This window comes from Buteo buteo, chromosome 2 (genome assembly GCF_964188355.1).
Source record: "Buteo buteo chromosome 2, bButBut1.hap1.1, whole genome shotgun sequence".
Lineage (NCBI taxonomy): Eukaryota > Metazoa > Chordata > Aves > Accipitriformes > Accipitridae > Buteo > Buteo buteo.
In genome coordinates this window covers 79235097-79254944 of record NC_134172.1, presented here as the reverse complement: position 1 = coordinate 79254944, position 19848 = coordinate 79235097, and the positions used below count along the sequence as shown (strand labels likewise).

The 19848-nt window shown below is 46.8% G+C and overlaps 1 protein-coding gene across 7 annotated transcripts; it reads right to left on the bottom strand.

Moving 5' to 3' along the window:
• Positions 1–56: 56 nt before the first annotated feature.
• Positions 57–18696, bottom strand: ASXL1 (ASXL transcriptional regulator 1). Of its 7 annotated transcripts, none has more exons than XM_075022176.1 (13): positions 18421–18534; positions 13991–14063; positions 13435–13517; positions 10460–10568; positions 9214–9334; positions 9042–9139; positions 8611–8704; positions 8170–8322; positions 7576–7739; positions 7374–7470; positions 6773–6878; positions 5685–6300; positions 57–4960 (listed from the first exon to the last, which is right to left on the bottom strand). In XM_075022176.1, the coding sequence occupies exons 3-13, from the start codon at positions 13488–13490 to the stop codon at positions 2030–2032; spliced, it is 4545 nt and encodes a 1514-aa protein (XP_074878277.1). In that variant the 5' UTR covers positions 13491–13517; positions 13991–14063; positions 18421–18534; the 3' UTR covers positions 57–2029. The 7 variants fall into 7 exon arrangements, with proteins under 7 accessions (XP_074878277.1, XP_074878269.1, XP_074878275.1 ...); XM_075022168.1 differs by having other exon boundaries at positions 13991–17796; positions 18421–18503; XM_075022174.1 differs by lacking the exon at positions 18421–18534 and adding an exon at positions 14739–17971.
• Positions 18697–19848: the final 1152 nt, after the last annotated feature.

Here is a 19848-nt window from a genome sequence, read left to right as displayed (position 1 = left end):
TGCCTTAGAGAGCACAAAGGATGACTTCAGAAAAAGAGGATTGAAACCACAAATGCAGGTTTTACAGAGTGTTTATTTTTCCAATACCACAAGGGACATACATGAGCAGGCCCCCCCGGAGGGCTCTGCAAACCAGACCAGTTCCATCTGTACACTACAGTGGCCCCAAAGGAGGCAGAGCCAGACCCCCCAGCTCCGCTCCCTATCTTTGGTAAGCAGGTTTCACACCTCCGCTCCGCCGTCACCAACACCGCAGTTCTGTTCATCCCGGGGTGCGTGCGTGGGTCTCTCATTCCCACAACATGAGGCTGTCGGGTGCATTAAGGATAAACCATTGCAGAGACTAAACTTGTTGCATCCCTCAGGCTTGTATCTCAAACAGGGACTTGTACAATTAAAAAAAAAAAAAGTGCATGGTCAAGGGAGGTAGGATAGAGCTAGAAAAGGGACGAAAGAAAAAAACCAACAAACCCCTACAATTCTTGCTACTGCTGCTTAAATGAAACGGCTGACTTCTCCCCTCACTGAAGCAATTATTTCTTGGTAAGTAATTGCTCCAACGAGGAAGAGAGTCACGGTTTTGCTCTCAAGGATGTTCACCTTCTTGCAACGCAGCTACAGCCGTGCTCTAGGAGATCAGTTACAGCAACAACTGGCAATAGCTTAGAGGAGTGACCAGTGAAGTACACTCGACTTGGCAAATCCCATCAGGTCATCCTTGAGTCCGCACATCACAGTCTACCTGCACAACACAGCACGGACGCCCGGGCAGAGAGGGAGGCTGTCAGAACCGAGAGACACCGTTGCATGTTGAGCCTCACATTAGGCAAGACAGAATACAGTGCCTCTGACTACAGATGCAGATTAATAACTAACACCACTTTAATGCAATACTGCTGTAGAGCCTGAAAATCCAAGGAAAAAAAAAAAAGAACCCTTTATGTTCTATGTACATTACATCCATTTACAGAGTTGGCCAGTACTGTGTACAACATATAAATACATGATCAAACAGATGCATAGAGGATACTTACAGGAGCCAAATAATTCACTTTATACATCCAAGAATGAAAATATAAAAAAAGGAAAAAACACTGCTTTAAATGTTAGATGATCGTCACACAGATGCACAGCTAGATGCTTGCAAGTGGTCAGATGTTGTCACGTTAAGGTCCTCATTGCAGGGCTGCAATGCAGAGATCGCTGGCCACGTAAACGAGCTTCTAGGAACCTCCGACATTTCACACTAGTTTGTGGCAAGTCAGCCAAAAGAGGCAGTCACATCGGCTGGTCCAAGAGTTCAGCCGGGCACACAGTTCCCTGCGCCACACATCTTCCTGCAGACCAGCAGAAGGCATTCGGTTGGCACCTGCCACTTTTTTTTTTTTTTTTTCCTCTTCTTCTTGCATCCTCCGAGTTGGCTCCGTCCAGTATACGGTTAGCTGTATACGGCTCTACAGCCACCTGCAGAGTGCTTTACTGGGCACCACGTTCTGCTGTAGCATCCAAAGACCATACAGAATCGTCACTGCAGAGCAGCTCTTTGCTTACACTTACTGTACAGCGGTCCTTCCCACACAAACCAAGAATGGAGATGGCAGAAGGGGAGAGTGGAAGACTGTAGGGCCTCAGCTAGCGCAGCCCTGAAATAGAAAACACCCTGTTCCAGTTCCTTTGGATGTAAAGATTTCCTTGACGGAGGGTCCACGGATTGCCACAGCAAACTGCCTGTCACTCAGGTGTTAGCCTCAGCACGTGTACCAGAGCACAATCAGTATTTCCACAATAGCACGAAGCAGAAGGATCGCTCCAGTGGGGTGCAGCCCACCGAGACTGGAGTGTAACCGTGAGCAAGAAAGGGTTTTGCACTGTAGATTTTAGTGGGAAGGCAAGTCAACTTTCCTCACCAAAACAAAGTGTAATAGCATTTCTACTATAAACAGAATAGTATTTTGTGTACAGGTTTTAGGATCAGTCGTTATCAAAATACACACACTGAATATACAATTTGTCCCATGGCCATAATTTATTATCTCACCACAAGGCACAATACACAAAGCTTAGAGGGTCCTATACAGTCATCGTGACAAAACGCCCCACAGCCTTTACACATGATCATGGCTTTAAGGCTGCACGAGCACTTGAACGATATCTCGTCAACACTGCTGCTATCAGCAAACATCTGCACAGAAAGGGACGTATTATGGTTTGCAGCAAAGTTCGCTTTGTGGGTTAGCTGCATCATGCTTCCAGCAAGGCTTCTGGGAAAAGCTGGAGTGCTGGATGAATAATTAAAGCTGGTGGAATTAAGCTGCAGCTTAGAAAGCTTCCCATAAAATGCTTGCTTGATATTGAGCTGAGAGGGTATGGAAGAAGGCTCCAAAGGGTGATTGTGTCCTTTTCCTGGTTCCCTTGAAAACTTAAAAAATGGCAAGTCCATAACGAGCGGAACACTTTGCAAATGCTCAGTCAGCTCCACGGGGTTTTGTGCTGCATCTTTCTGGTTCTCCGTGTTACTCTTGGCTGGGCTGCCACACGCCAGCACATTCTCATTTTTTATTCCTCCCAGGGTGTCGGTGTGCTGCTTTGAAGTCCATTCGTCCCTTGCAGCTGGCATTCCTTCTCCTGATGCACAGCTCTTGCTCAGAGGAATCTGTTTGCTGGGGGACAAGGTTCCTATGGCTGAAACTTGATCCAAAGCCCTGGAGTGATGTAGTCTAACGCTGGGGTTGCAAGGAAAACCAGAACCAAAGAGTTTTTTGCCTTGAACTCCAACATAATTTTTATTGACTGATGTACCTCCTGTCTGATTTGGACCAAGAGAAGTTACAGTTGGAGATAAAAACTGAGGCTCCGTAGAGGCGTTCAACTTCTCTGGACTTCTATTTGTGATGACACTTGTCAGTGGGTTGTGCTGTGGCACCCGATGGACCTTGGACAACTCCTTTTGCTCCTCAAAGCTACAGGAAGAAAATGTTCTTTCCCGGGGGCCCATATCTTCAGGCTTCTGAGAGGCACTTGCCACATTTGCCAGTTGGTCTTGGCAGCTTAAAGTCGAGCCAACTTTGGAATGTTTTTCTGAAGTAGATTGATCCTCCGCATCCTCTGCTCTAGGTAACACTGCCCCTGATCCGCACTTCTTTTCCGGGGGATCCATGGAAGTTCTCAGTGAGTGGAAGTCATCGCTCCTGCTTGGGGCACTCGTCTTTATTCCTACATCTGGAGAAGATTCTTTGCCAAAATAGCAACTGCTACCTCTCTCCATTTGCAGGGAGAGGCTTTCTGACTGCTTGTCCAGCAGCGGCTGTGTGATTTCCAGCTTGATGTTGCCATGAGATACTGGGAGAACTTCTTCCAGTGGAAGGTTCCCCTTAAGCAGCTGCATCACCAAAGGGTTGCTGGTTTCAACAGAGGATACAGGCCGAGCAGAACCTGTCGGCCGCTCGGGTTTCTGGGGCAACGGTGCATGTGGTTCCCATCTCTGAGATGCAGGTGCAGCGCTCATTGCTGCAACTGCAGGGAAGTCCACAACACAGGCCAGACTATCTGTTTCCACAGATGATTTTGACCTAATCCTATCGCATCTCTCAGTGCTGCTGTGACAGGAGGAGTCTTTCCCAGCCACCTCCCTACAGCTGACACTTCTGAAACATATATCCATCTCTACATTCTCATCAGCTACATCAGCTTCAAAATCTGAAGCAGTATCTGTTGTTTCACTGTGCGTACTCTGTACTTCATCATCTCCGTTTGTCTTGAACTCTTGAGTCTCTCTCAGTGGCTGATGCGCATCCTCTTGTTCTGTTCTAGGGCACCTCTCCCTCAGCTGCAGAAGTTTTTCAGAGGTATCTATCCTATTCTGAGAAATAAAGTCATCATGTAAAGAGGGTTTCACCAGAGACTCTGTATTTTGTTCTTCATTACTTAGTTTGCCATCACTCTCTTTCTCTGCCTGCAGGTGTGCAAAGTTATACAGTGCAGGGACTGCTTTCTCCACTCCAGTAGTCACCATTTTGGAGTTATCACTATCAGCAACACATGTTTCCACAAATGTTTCAGAGCCATTAAATCTAAATCTAGATACCATTTCTGGCTCACGGCATTCTTTACCACCTGATGACAATTCTGGCAGAAGAGCAGGACAACTGGAGGAATTTTCCTTTGTGTCAGAATGATAATCCAACTGTACGGCGGGAGCACTAACATCTTTGAATTCTGACACAACCCTCTTTCCTGTAGGACTGATCACAGCTCCCTGCACCTGAGAACAAGACAGACCGTTCACTGGAGGAATCACGCATTTCAGCTTTGTACTTTGCCTCTCCTGTGATGCAACACAAGACGGAGTTTCGGTCCTTGGGTCGCAGAGGAGCTGCTCAGGGCTCTCCTCCTGCCTCTCAGAAGTTGCATTGTCTAAGGATGACCCAGTCAAAGCATCACAGAACTGCCTTCTAGGTGAACCATCACCAGGTTGAGCTTCCCCTGAGCTAGTGCCTGCAGTGCGTTCCAGATCACCACTTCCCTCGCTCTTTGAAGAAAAGGGGTCTTGTCTTGAAGAGAGGAAGGAATTTGTGTTGGCCTCCTGAGCAGTCACCTCCGAGTTAGCCTTTTCTCCATTCACATGGAGAGACGACAGTAATTGTGTTCGTTGTAGATCTGACGAACGCTTTCCATGAGCTCTCTTTGATCTCCGGTGCTCTGTATGGCTGCTGGATTCTCCTCCACCACCTCCTTCATCAGTACTTCTCCCTCCACCTGGGCCACCCCCACCTCCAATGGCGGCTGTAGCAGCTTCTCGCTGGGCTCGGGCTTGCAAAGCACGGGCTTTAATGTCTGCGAGTGTTCTGGCCCCAGTCCTGCCCCGGCTGGAGGGCTCCGTGTTGGGGATGATCCTGGGGCATATCTGGTAAGCGGGCTGACCTTTAACCACCCAGGGTGGTTTAATACGTGAAAGTTGAATCTGAAAGAAAGGGAAAAGCAATTAGTTCTAACACTTGACCATTTTCAGACAGTGAGATACATTTTATTAGCATCTGTTCATCACAGTTCTTATCACAAGAATTCAACAAAAACTTGAAATTCCAACTTAAAAACTAATTTTGGCAGAGAAGTAGCATGCTCTCTGTAACCCCTGCTTATGTGCTCTGTCATGCGATATGTAAAGCTCAGTTAATATTCACATTGTTTTACCAGTGCCCGCAAATACGAAATAAGTGATTTGCATTCAGATCTTCAGAAATCAAAATGGTCTCCTTTACACAAGAATGACAATCCCGAAGCTAAGATGGATACCTCTAGCCAAAATGGGAAAAATCAGAAGGAACACTACGATTCTGCCCAAAAGGAAAGGAACTGAGAAACTACACAGGATAAAGAATACAATTTGAAGGTCTCTTGCAACAAGTCAGCTAGTTTCAGGAAAAGTGATTTCTGTATCCACAGAAATGCCAACTAACAGAGTAAGTCAAGGTTACCCTGTGCTCTTGTGCAAAGACCTTGGAATGATATTCCATTCTTTGCCTGTCTAAATAAGATAGTAAACTGTGGTAATCAGGGGTACTTAGCCAGCTCTACCAATGAAAAGATTCCACTTCTTAAGAAGACAACACTTGACATTTTAATGTTTTGATGCTGCTGAGCATGACAGCCCTGAGATACCAAGCAGCTATAATTCTCTTTCCTACCCGGATGGGTGGGACTTTTGGCTCCTCTTTAGTAGGCTGTGGCTTTTCTGGGTGAACACTTTCAATTGTGTTACGAAAGGACTGACGATCTTCAAGCCGGGGCTTCTTTTCGGGGAAGGACGCAGAGGCAGCCTCCTCAAAGCATTTCCTCTTCTGGTCCTTGGACTCCCGAGCAGAGTTCTCCTGGGGCAAACTGGGAATTCTGTTTGTAGCTGCCAATGACAGATCTTCCGATTTACTGTGTAATTTGGAAGTCTCTGGAGAGAGGTGCAATTCTGAACTCTCTGGCTTCAGTACTGCAGCCGAAGGGCTTGTCAGATCATCTTTCTTCAGATCTTTCTCAGGCTTTGTCTCTTTATGAAGAGAGGAATCTGGTCCCACAGAAGCGGTCTCTTTGGAAGTCTCCGTTTGCTCAGGTTCACGCAATTTGTACAGGCTCCTCCTGGCTCTGCATCGCAGGTCAGCCCGGGAGCGTTTTTTGAAGTGCCCATCTCTCTGCCGTGTAGAAGGACCGCGTGGCAGTCTTGCTTCTCCTTTAACAGACAGTCCTGTCCTGTTCTCAGCATCTTCTTGCACCAAATTCTGCTCCTGGGATTCTTCTTGGGTCAAGCCCAACCTATGAGGCAAACACAAGAACTAGCTAAAAGCTAAAACCCATCCTAATTCAAGCATTTCATCTTTTACTTATAGCTGTACTGTATACCACTATACACAGTAACATACAGATGACAAAGCAGATGCTCATCAAAACCTCATTAAGTCGGTCTGCAATGAGACAACCTATAAATTTGCTATCCCACATTACCATCACAGGGAGTGAGAAAAATAAGAAAATTTAAAGATGTGTGACAGAAAATGAGGAATATTAATTTGTCTTGGAAACGAAATAGACGGGTTACAAAATTCTGCTGTGACCCAGCCAATTCCACTAAGGATTTCCCTAGAGCCACAGTCTGAATGATTCACCCCACCACCTGTATCTTCCAAGGAGTTTATGCTGCATCTTCTTAGGTATCCGCAAGCAGAAAGACACTCTGCCACCTGCATAAACATAGGTAAAACAGGACAGATGAGGTAAAATTTCTCACTTTTGTCCATAGTAGTCCTCAAAGAACTTCTCTTTCCATTGCTCCACTCTCTTTTCCTTTTCCATCTCCTGCCGAATTCGAACTTGCATCTCATGAGTGAATTCACCTACATGGAAGCAAGAGACTGAAATTCAATCCCAAACCAAACTGATTCTGCAAATACAACCTTTTGTGTTTTAACAGTACAGTAGCTATATATACGAAGGACAGATTTTCTGTTATTGCCCTGTTCTCCACCCTACTATGGATCCACATGTTGCCTGCAACTCCTTAAGGGCAATGGTCACACAGCCTCAAGCAAGTCTGAAAAAAAGAAAGAAATCATGTTTTACAAGACACAGGCCACCATTTCAGGAAAGATAAGTCTGGCACTACTTTAGACCTCCGCCACTTCATTCTGAAGGTCCCATGGCACCAAAGGAAACACATCTTTGATTTTAAAGAAAAAAAAAGAAAAAAGAAGAAAAGTTGGGGGCAACATAGCCAGATATGCTGCAAAGCTGGACTGAATTCCCATTCATTAACTGTAAAAGAAAAACAAAATAAATCCCATAAAATGAGTACCTATTCTCCAGCCACCTGGGAAAGCGAACCTACTTACCATCAGCTAGTCGTTCTCTCCAGCTCTGTGCAGCGTGGGTGAAGAATTCATTATTCAGAGCACTGCCACTGAGACGCATCAGCCCATCAGCCCCAACCTAATGGGACAAACCCAGGACAAACAGAAAACATTTGCTCCAGCTGTTCCACAATCAAGAGGCAATGCAGTGAATGGAAAACACCCAAGTGCTGCACCTTCATACCTGTCTATCAACTTCTGGAAGGAGGTAAAGAAGCTGCTGCTGGAAGTGCGATGGGAGCGCATTAAAGGTTCTGGAGTTTATCAGAGCTCGCAGGTTTGTATTGACAAGAATGGAACCAGGCGTTTCAAAGTCAATATCCTCACCCCTGTTTCGTTTCATTTGCCCTGTAGTTTAACGACAGGCAAATGAAATAAATATTGTATAAAAGTATTTCAGCATTATGGGCAAGAAATTCATGTGAAGCTACTACAGCAAAAGAAGCGAGATGCACGAGAAAAGGCTGTAGTATTCAAGTATGAAGAAAGACTCTCTCAAACACACTAATGAATAGACATGCATCTGGAATTTTGATACAAGGTCACATTTCTGTCATATTCAGGTACAATTCTCGATGCTGCTCTTCAGACTGGGCAAACTTTTAAACAATTGTCCCATTAATGTACAGGGAGGAAGGTCTGGCTTGTGAGCATCAAGATCATCACATGCCTTCTGAAAGAAGAGAACCTCAGTGTTCTTTTCTCAGATACACACAGACTTCAACATTGCCTGCTTTTATGGCCAGTTATTCTTCTAACTTTAATTAGAAGCACCTACCAGCTGTGGGCTTTCGGATGCCTCTCAGAAGCTGCGGAGGATCCCTGTTTATTTCTGTTCTACTACGCAAGGTGGCTTTGCACAGGGCCAAAGAGCTGCTGCTGCTGCTGGATGTGCTACTGCTCTCCCCATCAGCATGCCTTCCTGTGAAGCCTAAAAGCAAAATAATTACATAAAAACATGCAAAGAACAGCAGAAGCCCAACTTAGAGAGTGGTTTAACATAGAAGAATTATCTGCTAATAACAGACCCGCTATTACAGGCTATTGCCCAGTTACCAACTATTTTGGAGTTAAACACATACACAGCTCTCTACAGTCACATGCATTCTCATCAAGTGTTAAAGAAATCCTCAGGCAAACTTACAGATAACTAGGGACTACTGATTAAAAGCTACCTAAGCAGTCATTAGAAAACCACCACAACAAGAGCAGTGCTCACCAGAGGCAGACTCCATGTGTGCCCCATTTACTTTCAGTGGTGTTAAGACAACACGCGGCAGCATTACACCAGTCTTTTTCTTTTGTTTGGATGTCTGCAGGCCAGAAAGAAACCAAAAACAAAAAAAGAAACAAAGACATTACAGAGGGGTAAAATAATCTTCTAAGCAGCACGTTACTCCGTTAAAGAGCTACCCAGCTCCTAGGTAAATCTTCAGGTGTCATTACATTTATGAATAGCAGAGAATTCAAAATTACCTTCCTGTACATGATCCCTCCCCATACTGTAAACTCCCCACCTAAGGAGACAGCCCCATAACTCCGAGGCACCTGCGCGCAACTAGTCCCTGGCACGCTCACCCAACTATCATACAGTAATGAAAGCTCCCCTTGAGAGTCTTCACACTTCCCGTTAGTCCCACTTTTTCCTACCTGGGAGGTGGTTCTGTAGCTCTCCCTAGTAGCAGCGGGTCCCTTGCTCTGAGATTCAGTGGAACACGAGGCATTAGAGGAGGTTTCATCAAGAGACACTGAAAGAGGTGGGCACTCAGTCAGACACAGAAGTAGATCCTATAGTTTAATATTAATGTTATTAGACACTTACCATCATTATCACCACTCACAGTGCTTGCTTCATTGGATTCGCAACTTTCTGCATCTGCCGTATCCTCCAGCTCCTCCCCTTCTGGCACAGACAGATTCCGAGACCACTGCAAGGCATCCTTCTAAATGGGCAAACAGAACTGGGATGGCTACAGTCGTCCCACCCAACCACTACAACTTAAACCAATGGGAACAGACAGTTTAGCGGATATACTTCTTAAGCTTAATTTTTTTCATCTTCCCTAATCCTTGATGCAGAAAGATATTTTAAAGTATATTTGGGCTCACAGTGGAATAGAAGTCATCTAAACTACTAGCACACTTCATAGACACCTCCTAGACGAGTAACTCAAACATATCCAAAATACATAAGGTTAAAAATTTGTCACACTTTTCTGCAAGCAAGCAGCTTGTATTAAAGAGAAGTATCTCATTCTTACTACAAAAGAACAGGTAGCATCAGAGTAGCCAAATACTAAGATAGTAAGCTTAAGAGACGTATTTATGACTCGTATAATCAAAGCCACTTCAATTCCATCTATTTTCAGCAAAATATGGCAATTCAACAAGATTTTCTGACAACAGAAAAAATATGCAGATGAAATAGCTGAGATACCTGTTGTCTATCAAGCTAATATTTATCAGGGAATCCAACAGGACAAAACAATGCAAAAGAAAAGCCTAAGACCATAAACATTTTCAACATTTGAGATTACTGGGACAATAAACTAAAAATAAAAAAACGTTTCAGAGACACCTCAAGATCTGAGGAAAATGGTGACACTAAATATACACAGAATGCAGTGGAGCACAAACCAAGCAACCAGAAGAATGAATATACATTTTCCTATCAAGATTTTACTCGTAGCTACAAGCTCTTGGACCAATTTAATTTATTGGTTGGCTGTGTTCCCTTGTGGCCGGCAGAAAAGGCGTGAATGGGACTGTTGCAATAAGCGCCCACCTGAGCTGGACACAAGTACTGGAATAAGAGGACTTATCTTGCTTGTGCAATTCAAGAAATAATAGGGTTTTTTTCTAAAAGGAATTTATCATATATGGCTGAATATAGCTGAAAGGTACAAGCTCTAATGAAATAATGAATTCCAGACACTCTTTCACATGACGATCTCGCATGCAGCACATTCAGCTCGTATGATGCTCAGTGACAGTTTAACACTCAGCTATGCATAACAAGCAGAACTCGCACCTCGGCCCTCAGTTGAGAGCAGGAACTCAGCATTTACCTTGAGCGTGAAAAGGCTGATGCGTCCAGGCAGTTTGTAAAAGAGTCCATCACCTCCCCTTGAATTGGAATGGAGCATGGCATTGAGGCAGGCTAGGGGAGAAGTGCCACTGAAACGGAGAAAGAAAGAAAACAGTAAGTTTTAAGAAATGGCCTTGTCAAAAAAACAGCCTAAGAGATCTGTTTAAATGGGCGTCATTTAGCTGACTGAGGGAAACAGAGATGATGCTCATTAACTTTATGGGATGGCCACTTCAGTCAGAACAACATTACTGTTTTCCTCTTTGACCTGTACATCAGCCTCAACACATCACAGCGAAGCAATCAGCAGAAAACAGCAAATGTTATGCCAATTTTGAAGTTATTCTCAGCCATTTTTAGACGTTTCTAACTTGTATTACTTGTTTCCTCCCTTTCTCTGCTTGAAACTTTCAGAGTTGGATTGATTTTACAAAAAAACCAGATTTATTCAGCAGTAGAAAGATGCAAACAAACCCAGCATACTGTTTCTGGAATGTCTTCCCTGACTTGTCACAGACAGACTGCACTAGCAAAGTTAGATATAAAAGGTCTGATGCACTAATTTGTCAAGTCCTACGTAACTCCCTGGTTAAAGCAACCATCCTACGCTCACAATGATGGAAATTCTGTGCCACGTAATCTCATGTTTTCCAATAAGTCACACATGTGCAGACAGAAAGTTACCTGGAACAGACATTAAAGCAGCATTGATTTCATTATTATTAAAAGTGAAACTGAAAACTGGATTGAGACAAAATATTTCAAAGAAAATCATTCTCAAATCGAAAACTTTAGAGCAGTTTCTGTTTCCACCCTGCATGCGTTTGTTTTTTTGGACATTTCTGCACAAGCCTTGGCAACAGACACAATTACCCTGTATCACTTTTAGACATTATGAAAAAAATTTCCAGCCTTCTGTCCTGTTAGACAGTGTTTTCCCTTCTGTGTTTAACAGAATGCTCCAAGCACACTAACCAGCCACACAGCACGCTTTCTTAGAATGGCAAAACAAGCTGTTTTCCCCAAAATGAGGAAAAACCAAACAGTTAAAACTCTCCTAGGAGCTAGAACTCAGCAATGGTGCTGGGCACAAGTGTCCTGGCTCAAGCATCAGCCACGCAGGACCATTAATGCCACTGGTAAGGAACACGGCCCTCCCAACGGACCAGCGTGACCTCCAAACCAGGGAACGCTGCCTCAGTATTGATTCAAAGGGAAAAACATCTTGAGCCACCAAGGCATTTCCTTCAGGAAATGGAGTTTCAGGAAGGGCTTCTATACAAGTACCAGCAAAGTCTGCGGCACATTTAGCTAGGGAGGATCACTGCCTTTATTCTGTGAACAATTACGCCCCAAAGAAAACAGTCTTTTCTTAAAGCAGAGTTAGTGACTGGGGAAGAAAAAGCAGATATCCCAAAGGAAAAACTCCGACCTTTAAAGGAACAACTTAGCTCTGTGGGATTTAACTCGACACACGCTCCGAAGTCTGGTCTTTAGTTACATACTGTGACAGGTCACTTGTCAAAACTGGGAGAGCACCAAGATACTTTATGTGTGTGAAAAGAGACCTGCTATTACCTTTAGCAGATGACAGCCTATGCACGCAGATCTTCAACTATCTGCTGAAGTAATAGGACTGATGTCAGAAAGGTGCAGAGTATTGATTAGAACAAAGCTGTATATGAAGGTCCTCATTAAAAACCTGTCTAAATTCTACTCAGACCTGTGAAACCACTGCCCAATCCAAACCAGTGAAAATCTCCTCAGCAAGGATCGCCAGTGGTAGGTGGGCGTTCTAACAGCTCTGCTATCGATGCAGCAACACCCGCCGGCATCGTCCCTCTCTAAACAATGGCAACTCCTACACATGACACCTCTGTATGCATCACCGATTTTCACTATTCAAACCATCCCAGCTGTTTCCTGATTTCAGACACAAATAAGGAGCAGAAACAAGCTAACATTTTGAGTTGTTAGCTCCCAGAAAAAAATCATTTTACCTTCTGTAGCTAGGTAAAGTACAGGTTCAGGAAACGCAAACACCATGGTAGAAAACAGTCCACAGAATTGAGGTGAGGGACAAGCAAGACTAGAAACAACCCACACATCTGGGTTCCCCAGAAGTCAATCAACAGGCAGCAACCAAGAGAGTGCTTTTTCTGTCTGGTAGTCAAACTTTCTTCTTTTTTTTTTTTTGCCACGCAGCACTAGCTGAGGCATTTGGACTATCACGGTTATCTACTTTCTTTGATCTGCAAGACACTCTCTATTTCTCTTCTACTACTGTCACAGAAACAGATGGAAGTTCACAGGAACTTAACCAAGGAAAAGAGTCTCCCACTCCTGTCATTTCCAAGGCTCCATATCAGGTTCTTTTCCATATGAAACCCACGTTGAGATGGGCATCTCCTCTGTGCAATCTAGAGCCATAACAGTGTGAGCTGCATTATCATGGTGTTTGGAAATCCAAGCAGAAGCCAGTATAGTAATATAAAATAAAGACTTTTTTGAGTCTCCTAAAACATAACGTCTGCTCTAGAAATGAAGCATCAGAGGAGACAAAACTTAAACTGTTCTCAAACTGGAGTCACAATAGCAGAAAATATTGGGAGCTACTTACAAAAGAATCATACAAGTAAGTGGTAAGTACAACAAAATGCAGGAGTCTGATCTGCAATAGGCATTTATTTTACAATAGATGGATGAAGGGGACCCTGTATGTTATAAAAAAATACAAGAACAGCTTCCAGTTATTGTCAAAGGAAAAAAAAAAAACCCACAACCTGTATATAGATGTCTATACTGTCATCTGAAATTACCATGCTGGAAAGAGAAAAAAAGGAAGAAGAAAAGTGGGCTGGAGACAAGGCAGAACTGCACGAAGCAACACAAGCCTTCATATGCAGCCTCCCCCATGCTCCACACTATGTTTCAGACGAGATCATCAATACTAACCTCATTTCCTTTAGTCCTTCAGCCTCTATGACCTGCAGAATCTGTTTTGGGGTCATAGGAGCATCAGAGTAATTTTCCAGCACCTGAAAAGACAGAGAGACCACGTGTCATTACCGAATTTGCTTCTGCATTCACAGAACTACTCCATAAGCTGCGGTTCAGATCCAATAATATGCCTCTTAAAACTTTACTCATCTGCAAAAGACACACACTAAAAATTTTAGGCTACCTCAAGATTAGATCATGGTAAGCATGACAAAAGGCTTACCTAACCTGGTCCCTAATTAACTGAAATACAAACATAAAGGAGACAAAAAGCAGCAGAATTTGGCCTTGACCCCATAGCATGAAACCAGTGGAAGCTCTACCACAGACTTCAATATACATTAGACCGAGCTGCTGCCACATACAACCTTCAAAACTGTACAGTGGTCAGCAACCTTTAATGATGTAAAATGTTCTCCCTGCCATGTACCTTCCTACCTCTCAATAAAGCATCCAGTATTTTTCTGCCAATAAAAGTATTGCTGTACAACTATACAATTCAATAGCATACCTTCCTTGGATTACTGGATTCATTTCATCTTCGCTCCATCTCAAGAAGGGTACCACAGGTAAGAGTCAGAATTCTTGTCAGAGAAGGACAGAATTCGGAAAAGGACAACAATAACAGTAAAGGATGTGGAAAAAAATTATGGCTAGAGACACTAAAAAGATTTGGAGTGCTTGCCTTTGAAACAAAACAAGTAAAATCAGATATTAAAAAGGCAATACAATAAACAACAACTCTTCCTTTCATATATTATATGAAGAATAGAATTGCCACTTATATGCAAAGAACTAAAGAGGCTATTACTTTTTTTTTTTTTAAAGCCCATGGAACCTACTGCTCCAAAATGTCTAGAAGCAAGAACTCATGGATTCAAGAAGAGGACCGGACATTTCTGTGGATAAGAAGATTACCCACATAAACAGGAAACAATGAACAAAAATAAGCCGCAGTAGATGTAAACCACGATGTTTCTTTGGGAGCAGATTACCCTACAGCTGCCCAACATGCGCTGCCTCCTGCGCTTTCCATTGAAGCGGACAGCACTGCTCTCTGAATGCAAAAGATGCTGAACTCAACAGACTTCTGGGTCCAATCCAGCAAAAAGACTGCGATATAGGCACTCAACGTGGCCTGAAACATCCAAGAAAAGCAGCAAGGGGTATTCACTCGGGAACTTTTTGAACATAACCGTGGTCTAAATTCCCCTAACGTAATGGCCGCAATGATGCACAATTCTGATTTCATTTCTTACCATGCATTAGAATAGTCAGCAACAGCAAACTGTCTTTCAGTTTGACTTGTGTGAGAAGCCAGTGGAGGAACCCAAATGTCCCATTTATATCAGCAACATCTAGAACTGAGTCACTGCAGCACTGTGGCAAGGCACAGAGCCTGCTGTCTGCCTTCTAAAGTTGCATGAACAGGACATTTGCAAAAAAAAGTGTTCTACAGGACACCATTTGCATCTCCGTACCATCTCCGGCCTCTGCAAGTAAAGAAAAAAACCCAACCCACGTCACTGTAGTTCTGCACTTCAGCTATGTTTTGTGATAAAAGGAATTTCTTAAATCATATCCACCAAATGTGTATTTTTCAGATGCTTGAAGATCGCAAGCATCGGTGGTGCTAACCTGGTAGGGGACAGAAATTTGAGATGTACGTAACCTGAGATAAAACACAAAGAATTTAAAGAAAAGATCAAAGAAAGTGATAAGCCATATTCAGAGAGAATAAACAATTTTAATTCCAGCTCCATCGCACTTTTTCTTCCACTAACCAAAAAACCTCCATAGGTTATGATGTTTCCATGCCTTCCTCATGAACTGTCACCCCCTGTCACTCAAAGGGAGCAGACAGCTGACAAGGGGAAACACATCACTCCTGAGTTGAGTGCAAGATCCACAAGATGGAACATGCCTGTTCTGAAAAATAAGGAAATTCTTCACAGCTTATAAAACCTCTCTCAAGTGACAGACACAGCAAGCAAAATACACAGCCTAAAACGGAGCATGAACGAGCATTTACATAAAGATAAAAGAATCTACGCTCAGGGGAACAATTTCCAATCAACAGCTATATTAAGTGTACAGACTGCTTAATGGAAGAACTGGGGGAGAGAAGATGTTGCAGCTTCAGCTACCAAAGCTCAGTCTCCAGCACTGGCCCTCCATCCCTCTCCAACCCGACACTGCCCGTGTCACGTCAACCTTGTATCAGGAGCTACAACTGAAACAACATTAGCTATTCCTTACCCCCAAAAAAGATTTATTCTCCCCCCACTATTTATAATACTGATAGTCAAGGGTTCCTATGCCCCTAATTATGGAAGTTTACATCACTCCCCCAATTAATTTACTAGATGTCTAGCTCCGATAGCACTTGTTGAATAGTCCTATGGCTCTGGGTGTTCAAATCAATTTTTGAAGGCTTATTTCATGGAACATGCATAGTATTAACTCTGTAGGAGCAGCAACACTGAAAAGCACTTTTGCCTATGATTCTCAGAAACACTGAGAGGAATACAAAATACAATAGCACTCGTCAGAAAGGAAAATTAAAAGCATTTTTACAGGGAGCACGTGTAAGACTAGTGTTAAATAAAGATCTATTTTTAGTGGATTTACAATCAGTCCTGCAAGCTGGAAGTGCAGCTACGCAACTGCGGGTCTCTCTAAGTGGATAATCTAGTATGAGATCGTTCTATTTCTGGTTCATCAATGGCTCTAAGATGCTGTTGAGGCTTAGACATCTCATGCACCCACTGTGCCTGTGCCTGTGGTTCTGGCCAAAAGACAGGTGAGAGGAACTGCGTGAAGAGATCCCTTTCCCATCATGTGAGGATGAGGAGGTGTATTAGGAGACTGCTTTAGAGTCACTGTCTCATGTGCTGCTTTGAGCAGCCTATAAATGCTTATTTTTTTCACCTGTTAGAGGTCAGGACATTTGAATGAGGTGACTTTGTGCAAGGTGACCTAGCAATGCCTCTGCCCCTGAGGTCACCTACCAGGAAAGCATCCCTGCCACCTGCAGTGACACACTTGGCTCACAGAACCAGGATCTCAAAGAGAAATGCACGATGAGGTACTAGACCACCAGACTCCTACAGTGAAGTTCTACAGTGGCTGGCTTATGCCCTTCTCCAGTTTTTCAAGAAAAGTCATGTGGGTCTAAAATATTATAATTTACACACAAAAGATTATGCAAGTTGCTGGAAGAGAGATGCTTGTCTGATTAGGTTTCCTCCTGGCAAGCAGTAAGAAAACACTCTGATAGCCAAACAAATCTTACTCAGAAGGAGCACCAAGACCTATCCCGAACATCCTCATTACCAGGCACGAGTCTCAGCTGGACTGGCCCACACTGTTCTTTCTGAATGTTTATGTGCTCCAACGCATAACCATGCCAAGCAAAAAACAAAATAAACACACACACACACACACACACAGACAAAAGAAAAAGCAAGGAAACAAAACCCCCTCAAGCCCTGTAAATCCATTTCTACAGAAGTCCATACACCACATAGCAAGTAGACCCACACGCTCACAAGTTGAGGACCACTGACAGGGCTACGGGGAGGAAACCGCAGAGGTCCGTTCACGCCGGCTGCGGGCAGTGGGATCATCCCTCGCTCCATGTACTGGCACTCCTGTACCCACACAGATCTGCGTCACCATGTCACCGAGAGACACTAGCCCCCAGGCAGAGGCCAAAAAGAGCAGACTCCTTCCAGCCAGCCACAGAAGCAGACAGCGGCGACCATCGGCGCTCCATGCCGAGAACAAGCCTCAACACCTCCAAGTGCACCCCTTAAATAAAGCTTCTGACTAGTTCACGTTCGCTACCTGAAAGACACCGAAGTTACTTTTCTTTCCGTATTTCCCAGGTTATAAATGGGGTTCAATACAGATAGGGCTTTAAATGCTTCATGGAGGGAATTTATCCTTCTCCCACTGCGATGGCCAAACGACAGTGGTGTTCCAACAGACCTACACAAACACCATCAAAGCAGACCTGCGTCTGGAAGTTTAAGCCTTCAACAAGCAGATTCTCAAAGACAAAAAGACTAAGCCATACCCGCGGCCACGTCTCCTAAAACCAAAAGTGACAAAATAACGTCCAAGCGTGGCAAGGGTCTAACCCCGTGCACCGGCACGCCGCTCACCCTGCCCGCGTTTTGGGCAGGTCTGGCGCACGGAGAAAACCTGCGGCCTCGGTAATTAAACCAGAAACTTTTGACAGCGGCACTGCCCGGACTTCAGGCCAGGCCTCTCCCCGGAGGCTCCGGTTCTTCCCGCTCAGCCTTAAGCCATCTGAAAGGAAGAAAACGAACCATTCCCACACCAAGAACCGTGCCGGAGCTGCGGGCAACAGCCCAGGCAGCAAATACCGAACCGGTACCGCTGTGGGACGGTACCCCCCCCCGCCCCGAGAGCCCGTCCCGGGACTGGCGGGAGGAGGCGGTGACCCCGGGGACCCCCCCGGACGGCTGGCACTTCGCCCCAGAGCCCCCTCGGTGGGCCGGGGCGGGGGGGGGGGGGGGCTGCGCTCGCATCGCCCCGGTGTCGTCGCCCACCCCCTGGGGGCTTTTCTCCATCCCACCCGCCTCAGGAAGGAAAACAACCGGGGACGGGGGACACCGGCCGCAGCAGCACCAAGCCCCCCCCGGCCGCGGGAACGGCATGGCGTGGGGGGGGGGGGGGGAGCACCGGCGCCGCCGCCCCCGCCCCGCACCCCTCCCTCCTCCTCCCCCCCTACCCCCCCGCGGGCGGCGCCGCCGGCCCCGTTACTCGAGAAGGAGCCCCCGGGGCGGGGGGGGTGGGGAGGCCCCTCGGGGCCCGGCGGAGCCCCGGGGCCCACCCCAGGCCCTCCGCAGCACGGCGGCCACCGGGGCGGCGTCGTGGTGGTGGTGGTGGTGGTCCCCCTCCCCGCCTCACCAGGCGGGCGGCCTCGGCCCACGTGCGCTCCTTCTTCCTCCGCTGCTTCATCTCCTTCATCCTCCTCCTCCCGCGCGGGGCGGCGGGCCGGCGGGGCGCGGACCGTTAGGCGCGCGCGGGCGGGCGGGCGGGCGGGTGGCGGCGGGGGCGGGGCAGGGCGCGTGGCGGGGCCGGGCGCGCGGGCGGGGGCGCGGGCGGGGCGCGAGGCGGGGGCGGCTGCGGGCGCTACGGGAGGCGGCGGCGGCGGCGGCGGCGGTTCGGGCCCGACATAACAACGGGGTCAAAGGGCTGGGAGCAAAGGGGGGGGGGGAGGGAGGGGGGCGGGACTCGGCGACGGTGGCCGCGGCGGGACACGGCGCGTTGGCTCGCCGAGACCGAAGGGGCGGGGGCCGGGCGCGGCGGGCCTGGGCCTCGTTTGAAGGCAAACAGACCGCAAGGCCTGCCGGGAGTCGTAGTTCCCGCCGCCGCTGCCTCCGCGGCCCCGCCTCCGTCGGCGGACTACAGCTCCCGGCGGGCGCCGCGCGCGCCGCGCGGCATGCCGGGAACGGTCGCCGCCGTCGGCCTCGCCTCATGGCCGCGGGGTTCCTTCCCCCCGGGCCGCGGTGGGAGAAGCGGCACCGGCCAGGCTGGGAGGCGGCTGTGTGGCCGGCGTTCCCGGCCCTGGGAGAGCGGGCTCCGGCAAACCTGGGAGGGAGGGAAAGAAGGAAGGAAGGAAGGAGGGAGGCAGGGAGGCGGCGGGGTGGGCGGCGGTCGCCCGCCCGCCTGCCGTGAGGAGGGAAGATGTCGGCCCCCCGCCGCGGCCTCTCGCTACTCCCCGGCTGTTCGCGCTTCACGACCCAGGTTATGCCCTGAGGCAGCTTCTCCCCCACGGAGCCGAACCGCCGCGGGCAGAAGTCGCTGGTGTTGGACTCATTTCAATCGACACCGCTTGCGGGTGTGGGCTCCTTCTGCCCGCCCGTTACCGCCGCCGCCCTCGTTGCTTCCCTCTAGCGAGGAGCACCGGGGCCTGCCGGCCCGTCTGGCTTAGCCCGCCATCAGGCAGGGACCCCGGCCGGGGCTCTGCAGCACTCGTGGTTCCTGAGGTGCTGGACACCGCCAAGACGTCAGGCAGTTCTACTCTTGCTTACGTTCTACTGCTTAGGAGTTTGCCCAAAGATGCTTTTTTTCCTTGGAAGAAAAATAACGTCAGGCCTTGTAAAACATAAAGTCGCCGAACCCTGCCATTGCTTACAAATTAAGAACGAAAAATGGGCACGTCTTGATAGATGCAATAAATCTTATTGACTTTTATTACACGTTGTATTTTAGGATCACTTTACATTCCTAGACAAAAGAGATGATACAAATAAATACAAGCTGTAAAACTATGGACAGAACTATTGACAGGTTCTTTGTCTACAGATCACCTAAGAGAAAGCGGAGATCGGT

Excerpts from the sequence above, each read along its gene's own strand:
- ASXL1 (XM_075022160.1), bottom strand. The coding sequence starts at position 18,480 with ATGAAGGAGATGAAGCAGCGGAGGAAGAAGGAGCGCACGTGGGCCGAG. Across the intron at positions 8,705-9,041 it reads GCTACAGAACCACCTCCCAG|ACATCCAAACAAAAGAAAAA; the intron begins GTAGGAAAAAGT and ends TCTGGCCTGCAG. Across the intron at positions 7,471-7,575 it reads TTCCAGAAGTTGATAGACAG|GTTGGGGCTGATGGGCTGAT; the intron begins GTATGAAGGTGC and ends TTGTCCCATTAG.